General features: G+C 54.1%; 1 protein-coding gene across 7 annotated transcripts in view; it reads left to right on the top strand.

Moving 5' to 3' along the window:
• EPHB2 (EPH receptor B2) overlaps positions 1–15,125 on the top strand; it is a 140,225-nt gene that overhangs the window by 109,992 nt on the left and 15,108 nt on the right. For 2 of the 7 annotated variants that reach the window (XM_065854887.2, XM_071798395.1), the window contains exons 6-9: positions 3,028–3,152; positions 11,753–11,915; positions 12,585–12,693; positions 12,856–12,971. In XM_065854887.2, the coding sequence (XP_065710959.1) occupies positions 3,028–3,152; positions 11,753–11,915; positions 12,585–12,693; positions 12,856–12,971 (513 nt within the window). The remainder of the gene's footprint in view (positions 1–3,027; positions 3,153–11,752; positions 11,916–12,584; positions 12,694–12,855; positions 12,972–15,125) is intronic. The other 5 variants (XM_065854889.2, XM_071798397.1, XM_065854890.2 and 2 more) reach the window with 3 other exon arrangements.

Raw genomic sequence — 15,125 nt, forward strand, 5'->3', positions numbered from 1 at the left:
TTGTGCATTTCCCTGATGTCTGTGATAACAAGAGCAGTTAGTGAGGAGAAGCCGTGGTGGAGGTTCCTGTCTATCCAGAGACGCTCCTTTGCCCCAGGTGTAGAAAAAGTGCTGAAGTTGCTGTAGTCATTCATCTCATCTGCCTCCTCCCCAACATGCAGCGTATTTTGCTCATTAAGTCTCATTAAATGAGCCCCACCTCATCATTTGGTTCTTTTTTCTGAGCCAGGTGAGAGCAGATTCACCAAGTGCAGGGCTGCCTGGGCCCTGGCTGGTCACAAGTGATTCACACACATGGTGCTCTAGCTGTTATGTTTTGTACCTTCCTCAGCGTGGCCTGGAGAAGCAGGAGATGCCTTGTAGAAGCCACGTACTCCCAGACTGGCGTGCGGTGCATGGAAGTGGTAGAAGAGCGTCCCGGGGACCTCAGTCCTACCCAGAGGGACCTGGAGCTAAGGAGCTTCTCCAGCTGCAAGACCAGCTATTGAACCTGTGTCTAAATCATGGGACATTTCCACATCCCAGTTTTGTGGTGGGACTGGTCTGGGTGTGTGCGGCCCCTGTCCTGGAACAGCCTGTGTGAGCGTGGGCTCCGTTCCCAGCGCCTGTGCAGCTCAGGTGTGCCACATCCTCATCTCAGCCCAGCCCCGGTCCCTGCTCGGGGACACCTGTAGCCTGGGCACGTCTGCCTTCCAAGGCCTTTCTCCACGGAGAGAGGAGTGTTTGTCTTGGAGACTGCAGATGCCCTATGAAACCTGTGTTGACAAGGAAGCGGCAAGCTCTGACAAGAGCTGACAGGCTCCAGAAATGTTACCTGTGTCTTGTCTTAACACCAGGATGAGAAACTAATCCCAGGAGTTTGTGAATGTGGCCCCTGAAGTGGTGGGACTGGGACATGAAGGTGCGAGGGACACAGTGCTGTGCGCGACAGAGCAAGGGGAGCTCTGAGATGATACGGAGAGTTTCAGAATGGTGGATAATGGGGCTTGGGTAACCAGAAGTGGATGGAGGGACCGGTGTTTGGTCAGAGGTGAGGCTTCAGTCTCGGGATCTGTTAGAATCACAGGATGGTTTGGGTCAGAAGGGGCCTTTAGAGATCACCTACTCCAATCCCCCTGCCTCAAGGACATTTTCTGCTGGATCAGGCTGCTCAAAGCCCTGTCCAACCTGACCTTGAACACTTCCAGTGCTGGAAGTTCTCTGCACTTGTTCGATTTTAGTAAGTTCTGGACAAAACCAGAGGTCACCGGCACTTTGCTGAGGCTCCCCCACATTGTACCTTCCTTCAAGGGTGGGAAAACGCAGGGAGATAAAGGGAAATGGTGCAGCAGTGTGGTGGCAGGCCTTGCTTTACCCATACCCTGCCCCTCCTTCCCCGGGCACACAGGCATTGAACATCTGGGAGCTGCAATGCTCTGAGTCCAGAAGACCAGCAGAGAAGTGAAGAGGCAAAGATGGTGGATCAGAAAAGTGTCTTTCGTTGTATACTTTGAGAGAAATTGCTCAGCTGTAATTCGTGACGGGGAAGTGCAAGAACATGCTGCAGCCGCGCTGGTCCGGGTGTCTGCAGTCCCCAGCTGGCACGGCTGCTGGTGTTGCCAATGCAAACCAGGCTGGAGATGGGCAAGACATGCTTGGCTTTGTGTGCCGCTCCTCCAAGCTGTTTCTCAGAGCTGTCAAATGAGTTGTTCTTCCATGAAATATTGAAAGGGTTGGACCTAGTAAAAGCCCTTCTGAGTGCAAGCCTCACTGCATCCATTTGTAACCAGGCCTGGCATGCAGGTGATGGAGAAGGTCTCCAGGCTTTCCAGTCCTCTCCCAGCCCTGAGGCTTCCCCTGTGCCCTGGCGCTGCTGGAGCAGGGAGTGTGTGCTGGGTGCCAGGGCTGACGCTGTGCTGAGCGCTCTCTGAGGCTGGGCTGGCGCTGGGTGAGCTCTGGGGTGGCCGTGTTGGTGGTGCCATCGGAGACTGGGCACGCGGTGGGGCAAGGACACGTGCTGGGCTCAGCAGTCACAGAGGCAGCGAGGGCATCCACGTGTCAGCCCCTCCGGCGGGGCGGGGGCTGAGGGCTGGTACCCTCAATGCATCTCTGCATGCGTCCCTGCATGGCATCCCTGCCATCGCCGCCTGAGCCAGCAGTCCAGCCTGCTTGCTCACCTGCCCCGGTCCGCAGCAAGCAGGATCAGAGCCGGTCTGCGTTCTGCAGGGAGGTGGCAGCTCCGCACCGTGGTCCCTGCCCCATGGGCTTGTTAGCACAGGTCCCTGGAGGACAATTTTCCCACGGCGTGGCAGCAGCCGAGGCTGCGCTGTTCCCCCCTGGCCGTGCGTCAAGCTGCGTGGGCAGCGCAGGGCCGCGGAGGGTGGGCAGCTGCCCGGGACGTCTGGGGAGCTGCGGGAAGGCCCTTTGTGCGCAGCGGGACAAGCGGCGTCCGTGGGTGTGTGATTTCCAGGGCGCTCTGACGAGGCGGGCGACTCACCATTGTCAGCATGTCAGGTCAGGTTTGTGCTGCGTGCTCAGGCTGCTGGATGCACCTCCCTTGATTGGCGTGTGCAACTTGCAGACCCAGCACGCTGAGGCGGAGAGGAGCCGCTTGCTTCCCGCGTCTGCCTGTGCCTTAGAAAGCTTCTCTATGCAAATGTCAAAGCACAAAACCCTCGACTTCCCTGTAGCAAGCAGGGAGGATTGCATGTTGCCGGGCTGGTAGCGCTTTTTCCAGGTGAACAACGCTGTGTCTGCTTCAACCCGGGGATTGTTTTGCCTGGGAATGATCTGTTCTCCTGCCTGACACACTGCCCTGCATGGTTTCTAATTACAAACTGTTAAGGAGCACTGGAAATATTTTATTCTCCCCTAACTGCCCTCTGCACACAGCAACAGCCGGGATGTCCTGAGCCCTGGGCAGCCCCACCGCTGCTGGAGGTGAATTCAGCAGCTCCATCCCGCAGCGGCGCCCCTGCCTGTGTCCGGCCCGGACGAGGTCCTGCGCGTGCGGTGCCTGACTCCGGCCTCTCTCTCGCTCTCTTCCAGCGCCTTCAGCCGTGTCCATCATGCACCAGGTCAGCCGCACCGTGGACAGCATTACCCTCTCATGGTCTCAGCCTGACCAGCCCAACGGAGTCATCCTGGATTACGAGCTGCAGTATTATGAGAAGGTACTGCGGGACCTCGGCAGGGTTCAGGTGTGGGTTTTTGGGAGAGGAGGTGGTGCAAAACTTCACATAAGGGCATAACACCACCCGCAGCCGTTGGTTGATCGATAGGCTGCTTCTCTTGCTGTGGTTGGCCATGCCATTTGGAGTTCAGCGCTGGTTCCAGTGACCTGCACAGACACTGCAAGTGTGGACAATCTGTTGGTCTTTCCAGAGAAGCTTCTCCTCCCTTCACCTCTCCAGCACTTGTGGCAGGTCTCCCATTGCAGGGAGAACTGGGAAGCCAGGTTGCCTTTCCCCTGCTGGGGCATTAGTGGGGAATGGGGATGGTCAAGGGATGTGGCAAAACATCCATTCCCAGGCTGGACCACACTAGCTGAGTGTCCAGTCTTTGGGGTTTTGTGTACTACTGTCTGCCAGTGCATTTACACCAAAGTTTGGCATCTGTGTGGAGCAGCCTGAACCCCTTTAACGTGTGTTGTACCAGGCAGAAGCTGTCCCAGCCTCCCAGGGACGGTACGTGTGGCACTGCAGAGTCAGAGGCCGGTGTGATGGTGTCCCACAGCTCCGGCTCTTCCATCCCTGAGGAACCCTTTCCACCTCCTCCGGGCCCAGGCAGCAGAGGGACTGCAAGCTGCGGCTGTGCCAGGGTGTCCACGCGTGGGGCTGGGGTTGTGTGGCTGCTGAGGGACCTGAAAAACACGTCAGTGTTGGTCCCAGGGCCTGCCGGGCTCTGCCGGGCTGGTGAACTTCATCCCTGCTACCCGGGGGAGGTGGGGAGCGGGAGATTTCTTCTTCCAGGAATCTGTCCCCTTACACAAGAGCTTATAAACTATACATTAAAAATTGCAAACTAACTAATTAAAAAGCTTTATGATTAAATGGAACTGAAAATATTTTTCCCAGCAGCTGCTGGAAGAAATGATTAATCCCCCCCACTGCCTGCCTGTGACCTATTTTCTTGTCACCAAGAGCCAGAGGGAGAATGGGGAGGGGGGGAGCTTCTTTGTGAGCTGTTAAATAGGTCCTGACCTATATTACATAAATCACGGCCTTTTATTTGACCCTTGGAAATCATCCCAGAATACGTGGCAAGATGGATGAGTAGGCAGCAAGACAGATCTGGAAAGCAAGAGGGGTCCTTTCCCTAGGGACCCTTGAAGTGGAGACAGAAGATCTCACGAGGTTCATTCTCCTCTTCCTTTCTCCTAACCTCCACCTCTTTCTTTCTTCCTCCCCATCTGTTTTCTGGGGGAGGCTGTAAATAAAGGGAAGTTTTGTCCAAAGGGGGATCTGCTGTTTGTGGCCAGTCACGCAAGGTGAGCATCATCAGAGCTTAGGACACAGCGTGTCCCTGGTCATGGGGACAAGTGGCCCAAGCCACACTCACAGAATCCCAGAATCCCAGAGTGTCAGGGGTTGAAGGGCCCTGGAAAGCTCATCCAGTGCAATCCCCCCATGGAGCAGGAACACCCAGCTGAGGTTCCAAAGGAAGGGGTCCAGGCGGGTTTGAATGTCTGCAGAGAAGGAGACTCCACAACCTCCCTGGGCAGCCTGGGCCAGGCTCTGACACCCTCACCGGGAAGAAGTTTCTTCTCAAATTTAAGTGGAACCTCCTGTGTTCCAGTTTGCACCCATTGCCCCTTGTCCTGTCACTGGTTGTCACCCAGAAGAGCCTGGCTCCATCCTCCTGACACTGCCCCTTTCCATATTGATCCCCATGAATGAGTCCCCCCTCAGTCTCCTCTTCTCCAGCTCCAGAGCCCCAGCTCCCTCAGCCTTTCCTCACACGGGAGATGCTCCACTCCCTTCAGCATCTTGGTGGCTGCGCTGGACTCTCTCCAGCAGTTCCCTGTCCTTCTGGAGCTGAGGGGCCACAACTGGACACAACATTCCAGGTGTGGTGTCCCCAGGGCAGAGCAGAGGGGCAGGAGAACCTCTCTGACCTGCTGACCACCCCCTTCTAACCCACCCCAGGTACCATTGGCTTCCTGGCCACAAGGGCCCAGTGCTGGCTCATGCTCTTCCTGCACTCAGGCGATGCTTGTCTCAAGCTCTCAGGTGGAGCACTAGCCTGGCAGAGAGGACAATCCAAACAGTCCCATGTGCTGGTGCTGAGGTGCTCTCGGTCCTGCTATTTGAACCTCTTGGTATATTTTTTTGCTGGTGCTTTGGTTGAAGAAGAAAGGGATGTCTTTATCTCTTCCCCAACCAAGATGTATGTCATTCTCAGAAAGGAATCTTAGAATTGTAGAATGGTTTGGACTGGAAGGGGCCTATAAAGGCCGTCTAGTCCAATACAGTGGGCAGCGACATCTTCACCAGCTCAGGTTGCTCAGAGCCCCGTCCAGCCTGGCCTGGGATGTCTCCAGGGATGGTTCATCCACCATCTCTCGGGGCAGCTCTCTGGATCTCTGGATCCCTGGATCACTGGGTCAAAGCTTTGTCCCACAGCAAGCAAACGTGAGAGGATTTGGAAACAGCTTAAAAAAGAAGTGGAATAGCCAGGAGCTGGAGTCAGGGCCTGGCCAATGGCCGGGGGTTTGTCTCTCTCCAAACTCCTCTGTGTGTGTCAGACTTTACTCCGAAGTCCCAGTTGCACAGTCAGGGTCTGATCTATCGGCAGGCAGCCCCAGCCAAGGTCTTCATGTGCTTTGGCCCCCGCATTTCCAGCAGTGCAATGACTCTATATGGTTCTCTGCCTGCGTGGCAGAGCTGAATCTCCTGTTAGTCTGAGCCATTGCAGTGCTGAGTTTTGTGATGAAAGCCGTTTACTTCATCCCCGGGAACACTCCCAAAATGCTCAGCTCTGGAGATGCCGCGCTCTCCCCGCCTGCCGCCAGGACCGCGGTTTGGATGGTGCGCGGCACGTCCCAGGTGTGCTCTCCCTTCACTGCCAGGCTCTGCAGAGGTGATTTCCTTCCAGAATGTTTCATTGCAAACTGTCCCGTGTGCTCCTGAACGCTCACAAAATATCTCTGGAGCTAGTTAAGCTGTTTCTAGTGGAATTCTTTTTCCCTAGTAGAAAATTATGTTTTATTAGCCCGAAAACAGTTCAAATGTAAGAATAGCACCATATACATCTTGTGTAAAAAGTTTTTTGGCTCTTCATTTTGAATTGATTCTTTTCTATATAAAGACATAAATTAAATAAAAAAATTGGAATGAGCGTTCTGGAATTAACAGAAAAGAACTATTTGCAGTACCTGAAACAAAGGTATATTTTTGTTTCCATTTCGCAGATTATTTATAGCATTGCTATTATTAGGTGCCATTAAAAATGCCTGTACAGAGGCAACATGATTATTTTCTTTCACATGTAGTTAGAGCACATCAGCGCAGATCGTTACGTAAATACCGAATGACGTGTCTGCTCTCTGTGCTCCTCTCCACTCTTCCTTCACCTCCAAGAGGCACCTGGCAGTGTTTGACTCATTAAAGAAGTTAATGTTGTCTTCATTTAGAAGGGGTGTGGTAGTTTTTGTACAAAGTTGCCAAGTTCAGACCGGAGTGTGGGAACTGCAGACCCACTGCAGTGTCAGGCACTGTGAAGAGTAATTAGTTCTCCTTGTTATGCAAAATGATTGGGCTTAGGGTATGACACGAGTTACCCACTTTGTAGTCTGCAGATATTCAGCCTGTCCCTTGTACCCAGTTTGGTCACCAGTGTAAATGTTTTAGGAAGCACAGGGCCCTTTGATTCTGTGACTCTGTGGCTGTGACTCTGTGACTCACAGAATCACCAAATCCCAGAGTGTCAGGGGTTGAAGGGCCCTGTAAAGCTCATCCAGTGCAATCCCCCCGGAGCAGGAACACCCAGCTGAGGTTCCACAGGAAGGGGTCCAGGCGGGTTTGAATGTCTGCAGAGAAGGAGACTCCACAACCTCCCTGGGCAGCCTGGGCCAGGCTCTGACACCCTCACCCCCAACAAGTTTCTTCTCATATTCAAGTGGAACCTCCTGTGTTTCAGTTTGCACCCATTGCCCCTTGTCCTGTCACTGGTTGTCACCCAGAAGAGCCTGGCTCCATCCTCCTGACACTCATCTCCAGCTGATGCTGGGAAAGGCCACGGGGGGTGTGGGGCTGACAGGAGGTGACCAGTGGCAGCGGGTGGTGGAGGTGAGACCAGAGCTGGCTGTGGCCTTCGTGGTGCCAGGAGCTTCTGTAGGAGGCCAGCAGCCCCGATCGGGTGCCAGCAGGGCTCCTGCAAGGACAGCTGGACACTCTGCTCCGGGTGGGCTCGGGGACGTTCCTCATCTCCACCTGAAGTGTTGGACACCAGCGTCCCCAAAGGGGCCAAAGTGTCTGCCTGGTGTTTCCCACCTGTCCCCAGGATGGAGTGAGAGCTGGGACGCCCCTTCCCTTTGTGCTGCCCAAACCCTTGGAGGGGGCTCTGTCTGGGGAAAACTGTGATATCAAGAACATTAAGAGGAAACCTTGCCAGGGAGCCCTGCGATAGCTTTCGTGCGGTCCCAGGCCCTGCTCAGGGGCCACGCTGCTTCTGTTTGGGGCTGTTTTCTTGGGAGAGGTGTCCGGGCACTTGTACCACAGCACACTTGACCTGTCCGGGAGGGAGATGCTCCTGAGGTCTCCCCACAAGCGGTGCTGCCCGTGCGAGCCCCACCATCCACCCCAGGGTGTTCCAGGACCCCGTCACCGCACCTGAGCGTCCCCCCGTCAGACTCAGTCCCGCGGGGGCTGAAATTCAGATGTGTGTGACAGATTGGCACCCGGCCCTGGCCTGGGTGTACGTGTGGCTCTGTTTGCTCCGGGAACCAGAGCAGATTGCCGCTGTACACACACAGAGGAGCTGTCTGCCAAATTAAGTCGGTTGACATTTTACTTCTTAGAAAAAATTTTTGCAAATCCTTCAAGCGTTTCATGGACTCTCCATGTTTCAAGAAAGTATTTTTTGATAACACTTTGGTTTCAGCTTCAATTTGGCTCAGGGGAAGGACAACCAGATAAGGACTCAAAATCAAAACTGTGAGGAAATATGAAGTGCGTTATTTTGAATTAGGGTTTCCAAACACTCACCAAAATCAGCAGGAAAAACAGCAACAACAGCAAAGCACAGACCCCTGCAAGAAAACAAGCTGGGAGAAACAGCAAAGGGACTTGGACTGAAACCACCCGGGCTGCCCTGGACCTGCTGGAGAAGCACAAAGTGGGGAAAGAAGTGTCTGAAGTGAATGGCTGGAGAGGCCATGGCTGAGCAGTGTGCCAAGAATAAGTCTGATGGGGAGGGTGCAGAGCTGTAAATGCTCTTTCCTCGCGGTCTGGGATTAGAGAGCGGCAGCACAAGCACAGCTTTCTGAACAGACATCAATTTCCCCGGTATGAACTGTCCTGTAACCCTGCCATTGCATTCAATTTGAAGTCCTCCAGGAGAAGAGATGAGCTTCCCTCAAACAGTCAGACAAATGATTTTAAAACAATTGTGTTGTTAGTGCCATCCAAGGGCCTGGGAGGATTCATCCAAGCCCTTAAACACTAAAACTGTGAACATTTCCTGACCTGTTTCTCTCCTAGCCTGCCTGGGAAAGGTCCAGGGGAGTGCTGCTGATCAGACAAACAAGACAATCTGTTTTCTGTGTGCTCATCTTTTCTTGATCTTTCTTATCTCTGTACCTATACTTGACATTTTCATTGTCATTAGTGTAATTCCCAAACACCCCAGTGATACCCAGACACCTTCAGCACCAGGTCCAGATGGATAAAACTACCAGTGATACCTGGGGTGGGTTAGAAGGGGGTGGTCAGTAGGTCAGAGAGGTTCTCCTGCCCCTCTGCTCTGCCCTGGGGAGACCACACCTGGAATATTGTGTCCAGTTGTGGCCCCTCAGCTCCAGAAGGACAGGGAACTGCTGGAGAGAGTCCAGCGCAGCCACCAAGATGCTGAAGGGAGTGGAGCATCTCCCGTGTGAGGAAAGGCTGAGGGAGCTGGGGCTCTGGAGCTGGAGAAGAGGAGACTGAGGGGGGACTCATTCATGGGGATCAATATGGAAAGGGGGAGTGTCAGGAGGATGGAGCCAGGCTCTTCTGGGTGACAACCAGTGACAGGACAAGGGGCAATGGGTGCAAACTGGAGCACAGGAGGTCCCACTTAAATTTGAGAAGAAACTTCTTCCCGGTGAGGGTGTCAGAGCCTGGCCCAGGCTGCCCAGGGAGGTTGTGGAGTCTCCTTCTCTGCAGACATTCAAACCCGCCTGGACCCCTTCCTGTGGAACCTCAGCTGGGTGTTCCTGCTCCATGGGGGGATTGCACTGGATGAGCTTTACAGGGCCCTTCAACCCCTGACATCCTGGGATTCAGTGATTCTGTGATTTTTGAAGAGAAAACTGTTCTGGATGCTGTCAGTAGTGGGGTCTCCCGGGAGTTTGCAGAGCCGCTCTGCGTTTCCTGCAGAATGATGTGCCGTCGGTATTTTGAAGCCTCCGAGTTTGACTGCACCCTTGGAGAAACACATTCGTGCCAGACCACTCTCTTACCAGCCATCCACACCGGAGCACTGTGCAATCAAGAGCTTAATGCAAGAAGTAATTATCTCCATTAATGTTGTCTTTCAGCGGGGAGGCCAATAGTCTGCACAAACCCAGGTCATATAGAGTATAATCAGTCTTGCAAATGATGTTGGACTTGCAGTTCTGCTGCAGCATGGTGGCCAACTGAGAAAGCACCAGACTCTCCCAGGAACAGGAGAACATTGTTTTGACACGGTCAGCTGTATGGAGCCCTGTAGTGAATGGCTGTTCTTGGTAATGGTGCTGGAACTGCAGCTTGTGGCTGTGCAGAGGATCCTCTGTGCGAAGGCACCAGCGCTGTTCTCAGAAGTGGATGAAGACGAAGGCAAAGTCACCAGATAGCTAAGGATGTGGACAGTGGAAAAGAAAGGAGACCAACTGCCCCCAAAGGCGAACTTGACAACCTCTGATTCATCCAGCGCCCCAGCAGCTGAGGACACAGACACCTCCAGGCAGGGTTTGCAAAGCTGGGAGCAGGCTCTCCATGGGCTCCTACAGGCAGCCAAAGCAGCAGAGACAGCAACGTCCTGCACAACCCGCATCACCGCGCGGGAAACCCTGGTTCATTACCAGAAGGGACCTCCTACCTGATTGCTTCTTTGATACCCCCTGTCCTCCAGGAGCCCACTGCAGAGGTTGGAAACTTTGCTTCTCATGGAGAGTTTTACTCTCATCTGGTGTTAGCACAAGAAGAAATCCCTCCATGGCCCCTCAGCAGAGTTACACACTGAGACAAAAGGCCAGTCCCTTGATCGCGCCCTCAGTCCCGCTTGATGGGACGGCGCAAATGGTGTGGCTGACTTCTTCTTTCTGCCATCCCTGCCTGCTTCTCATGAGGTTCTTTCACCTCTCTGGTGAGTCTGCATGATGGGTGGGAGCTCTTGGGTTTTCTGAGCCCTTTGCAGTGATTGAAGCCAGCAGATCCCAGGGACTCACTTGTAAGATTGCCTGCTCGGATTTTGAGCCGTCAGCTGCTGATCTGTTCCAACCAGTGATCCTGCCGAGGCAGCCTGACCCGCCAGAGCAGAAGTGTTACCAGAAGGGATAAGCAATGTAGCTACAGAAATTTGATTTAAAAATTGGTGCCTGTGTCCTCCATAAAAATGGGGGCTCATACCCACAGCTTGGCTTTCCTGAGATTTCTCCGTTTTCCAGAGCATTGTGCTGTTTTCATGCATTGCTGCTTTGCACTGGCTCTCAGGACTCCATGGCTGCAGGCACCTGGCCAGCCTGCCCTGGTCACAGGAAGCACCACGTTCACTACGGTCTTTCATCCTCCGCTGTTGACCTGTTTCTGCCTGTTCTGGTGGGGACAGTGACTGTCTTCTTGTGCCTGGCACAAGGAGATCCTGACCCGTCCACCGGTGCTTCTGGATGCTCAGCTAAGGGCATAATTACCAAGGGCAGTGATGTATCCGTCATCTACACAAGTGCAATACCATCTATACCATTAAGATATGAATGCCCCAATCCTCAGCTAGAAAAACTGCACACAAGGGGCAAGACAAAAATTTGAAAGTAGTCTCATTGTGTCTTTTAAATATCTTTTAAATATGCTCTTTGATTTCCCAGCTTTGAAAACCTGGCCATGGTCCCTGGAGAAGCAGGCTCTGGGCAGGGGTGGTGGCAGTACTTCTGGGGTCCACACACTTGTGTTCAGGTCGACTTTACCTCCAGGTGGGGAAGAGCAGATGGAGAGGGTACTGAGGCCAATCCAGGCACAGGAGGAGAGGCTGAGGAAGAGGGGCAGTGCTGAGAGAAAGCCGGCATACGAGAGAAGCAGCTCCCATCCCCACTGAGCTCAAGGCTTGGAGAAGCGACCTGAGGTTTCTAGCCGACACCTTCATCAGAGCCTTTCCTGAGAGGTGGTGGGGAGCCCAGGGACTTCCCTGCTTCCATCCCTGCTTCTGTGTCTCCCTGTGGGGCGGCAGGCATGGAGGAATGGCCAGTTTGTTCAGGTGTCCCCATGGCGGTCTCTGCACCCACACTACCCTGGTGTCCTGTGCTTCCTTCTTCTAGAAATGCAGCACCTGATTCTGGACGCATTCTTCTGACGACAGATTTGTGTTTTCTTGGCAGGATCTGAGTGAGTTAAATTCAACAACAGTGAAGAGTCCCACCAATACTGTGGCAGTGCAAAACCTCAAAGCCGGCACCATCTACGTCTTCCAGGTGCGCGCACGCACTGTGGCCGGGTATGGCCGGTATAGCGGCAAGATGTATTTCCAGACTATGACTGAAGGTGAGTCCTCAGCTGCCTCTGCATAAAGGTGACACAGGGTCCAGAGAGACTTGAACAGGATGGAGATGCCCTGGCAGCGGTGCTGGTCCCCTTGCTTTTAGCCCCTTCAAGGCTGCATGGACAAGTCATGGGCATTTATTCAACCTGGCAAGACCTGCAGAGAGGTGTGAGCACTTGGCAGTCCATGCAGGGAATCACATAATGTAGGCCAGTTTCTCCCAGGCTTTTCTGGCATGGGGACGTGTCCATTCAGTTGGATTTAGAAGAAACAGTATTTATGATTTTCATGTGCACAGCTGTTGATGACAAATGCAGACTTGGGTCTTTACTTTCTAAATTTGTGCTGCTAAATAAAACAGGCCTAGCCAGTTTTCTGCCCCCGAGGCCAAGGAGCAAGGCACAGCATGCACCCGTGGGACTGAGCTTTCCCACTCAAAAGGGGTAGCTACATCCAGCCTTCCTACAGGGGCACATCCCCTGTCACAGCCGCCTGAGCTGATGCCTGAGACAGCACGAGCTGTCCAGGACAAAACCCATGCCAGGGAACCCCACAGCAACAGCCACATAAATGCAGGGCAGTGCTCAGGGCCATGCTCTGACCTTGATGCACTTGTTGGTGTAGACCCATCCTGTAGCCTGGTAACCCCTTCCCTCTTCCTTGCATGCCAGCCGAGTACCAGACCAGTGTCCAGGAGAAGCTGCCGCTCATCATCGGCTCCTCGGCGGCAGGGCTGGTGTTCCTCATCGCTGTCGTCGTCATCGTTATTGTGTGCAACAGGTGGGTCAGTCTGAGCGCACCACCCGGGGCTGGGGCTGTGCACGGAGAGGGCGATTGGGATTGAGGTGGAAGGGGAAGGTGAAGGGGAAGGAGATGCCCCTGCAGCACGTCCCTTGTCCCCACTGGACCCGTGCTGGTGCTCAGGACTCTCTTTCTTTCCAGAAGACGGGGATTTGAGCGTGCTGACTCTGAGTACACCGACAAGCTGCAGCACTATACCAGTGGCCACAGTACGTACCGCGGGCCCCCGCCAGGCCTGGGGGTCCGCTCTCTCTTCGGTTTGTGTTCCTGTTCACTCATTCCTTGCAGCATGTGGGGGGGGCTCAGGCCACCCAGCTGGGTGCATGTGTAGGCAGGACCTCTGTGCAGTTTAGATTCCCCACCAGTCCCTGTGACCTGCACCCCTGCCCTGCTTTGCGGAGCCCGTGCTCCGCAGACCTGTGAGCGTGCAGTAAACACCCCTGCGTGTTCTGCAAACCCCCGCTATGTCCAGCACACACCCTCTGTGTGCCCCTGCAGCCTCACCCTCTTCTGCCATGCAGCCCCTGCCACCGCACCTTGTCCTGCTGCTGCTGCTCCTGAGCTTTGCCCAGCTCGTGGGCAGCAGCGAGACCCCTCTCCCACCCCAGGCACGTCCTGCAGAGCACTGTCCTCTGCAGGAGCCACGTACCTCCTGGTGCCTTTGCTTGAGCCCATCCCAGCGCTCCCAGAATCATAGTAGGTGTCAGGTGTATCTATATCTATGGGTATATAATGTAATGTGTAACATGCCCTCTCTTGCAGCCTCTCTCTTCCAACATCTCTGCAGGGCACTCCCTCACATGCAAAATTCCTGCTCCAGACCTCGCTGCCACCCTCCCTTGCCTCAGTGCATCCTCCTTCCCCTCATTAGTCCCTGGCTGTGTGCCCTCTACAACACCTTTCTACTCCCTTACCAGAGACCTGTCACTATCATCCTGCTTTGTTCGAATCTCAGTTGTTATTTACCTCACGTTATACCTGCAGCTTCAGGATTTCTGTCCTTTTTATAGCTTGTTGCTGTACAGACCTGGGTCTTGTTCAGGAGATGGGAAACACCGGTAGTTTCAGCACAGGATTCACTATTCTTCTGTGTGCCTGGGAAACACTTCCCCAGAGGCACAGACTGCAGCTCGATGCCAGCGCGGTGGTGTGCTGGCTGCATCGCTGGGGCTTCCCAGGAAAATGACACTCTTCGAGAGAGATTATGGAAATGCAGCTCTCAGTTGTTTGTCAGTCCGTGCTGCATGTGTAAACATACATTCACACTTTCTCCGGGGTCTGGTGCATAACATGACAGCTTCAGGCTGGGGTGGCATTAATAGCTGTGCCTTCACAACTGTCGGAACAGGCTCGATGCCACCGGATAGAGATGAACTGATAATGGGCCTGTGGTGCCTTTTAGCCACATCGTCACTCAAAACACCAGTCCAAGGCACAGTCCCTGCTTGGCTCCCAGCAGTGACTGCTATGGAGAGGCTATGCTTAGACGATTGCCAAGGTGTGGGGAGCCTGTAAACCATGGAAGCATTGCAGCAACTTCCCTCAACCCTACCAGCATCCTACAGTGGAGCTGGGACTCATGCCCCTGGTTCTGTGTTGGGCTCCTTATTTAGTGAACTGTGAGCTCTGCTCTCCAAACACCCCCAGGTTTGGGGTGAGCCAGCAGACAGTAAAATGAGTATAGAAACGGGAGAACTGCAGGACTGCAGGTAAGAGCTGTCCCACGGTGTAGGTAGCATGCAAGATGGCATCAGCAGTCCAACCTCACCATTCCTGTGGCCATTGCCTTCCACATAAACATGTTGTTGTGTCTTCTGCTCTGCCTAGAATGAAGAGTTGGGTTTTGCGATTTCCCCAGTGTCCCTTACAGCTTGTCTTGGCCATGTTGAGGCTGGTAAGAGAGAACCCAGCCTCCGACAGGGTTACCTGTCAGGAGAACATGCGCCTGGAGTGTCTGTCCCACTTGCACTGTCCCTGAGGGGTCACAGACACCCACCATGGAGGAGCGAATCTGTTTTGGTGGCTGTGTCAGTAGTACCAAGCACCTAGAGCTGTAGATCTCCACGTAGAGAACCAGGAGCAGCACGTGCCTCAGTTTACGTCCCGAGGCAGACCCGAGGCACCGCCTGTCGTGTGCGCTGAGCCCAGGCCTCCTCCTCCCCGTTCCCGTGCCTCTGACGGACGCTGTGCCAAGGTGGAAGCAGCAAGAGTGGGGCAGAGCTGCAGCCTCTGCAAATGGTCCTATTGCAGCATTAGAGCACGATGAGCATTGAGTGGCATTGGTGTGCCCGTGCACCACCTCCCGAGAGCCGATGCTTCTCTTGCTTTTCCTCTGGATGTGCTAAAGCTGAATCCAGCATGTGTGGCTCTCTGTGGTCGCAGTTTGCAGTCCCAGCTAACAGCGCAGCCCT

The sequence above is a fragment of the Patagioenas fasciata genome, chromosome 23 (assembly GCF_037038585.1).
Source record: "Patagioenas fasciata isolate bPatFas1 chromosome 23, bPatFas1.hap1, whole genome shotgun sequence".
In the NCBI taxonomy this organism is placed as follows: domain Eukaryota; kingdom Metazoa; phylum Chordata; class Aves; order Columbiformes; family Columbidae; genus Patagioenas; species Patagioenas fasciata.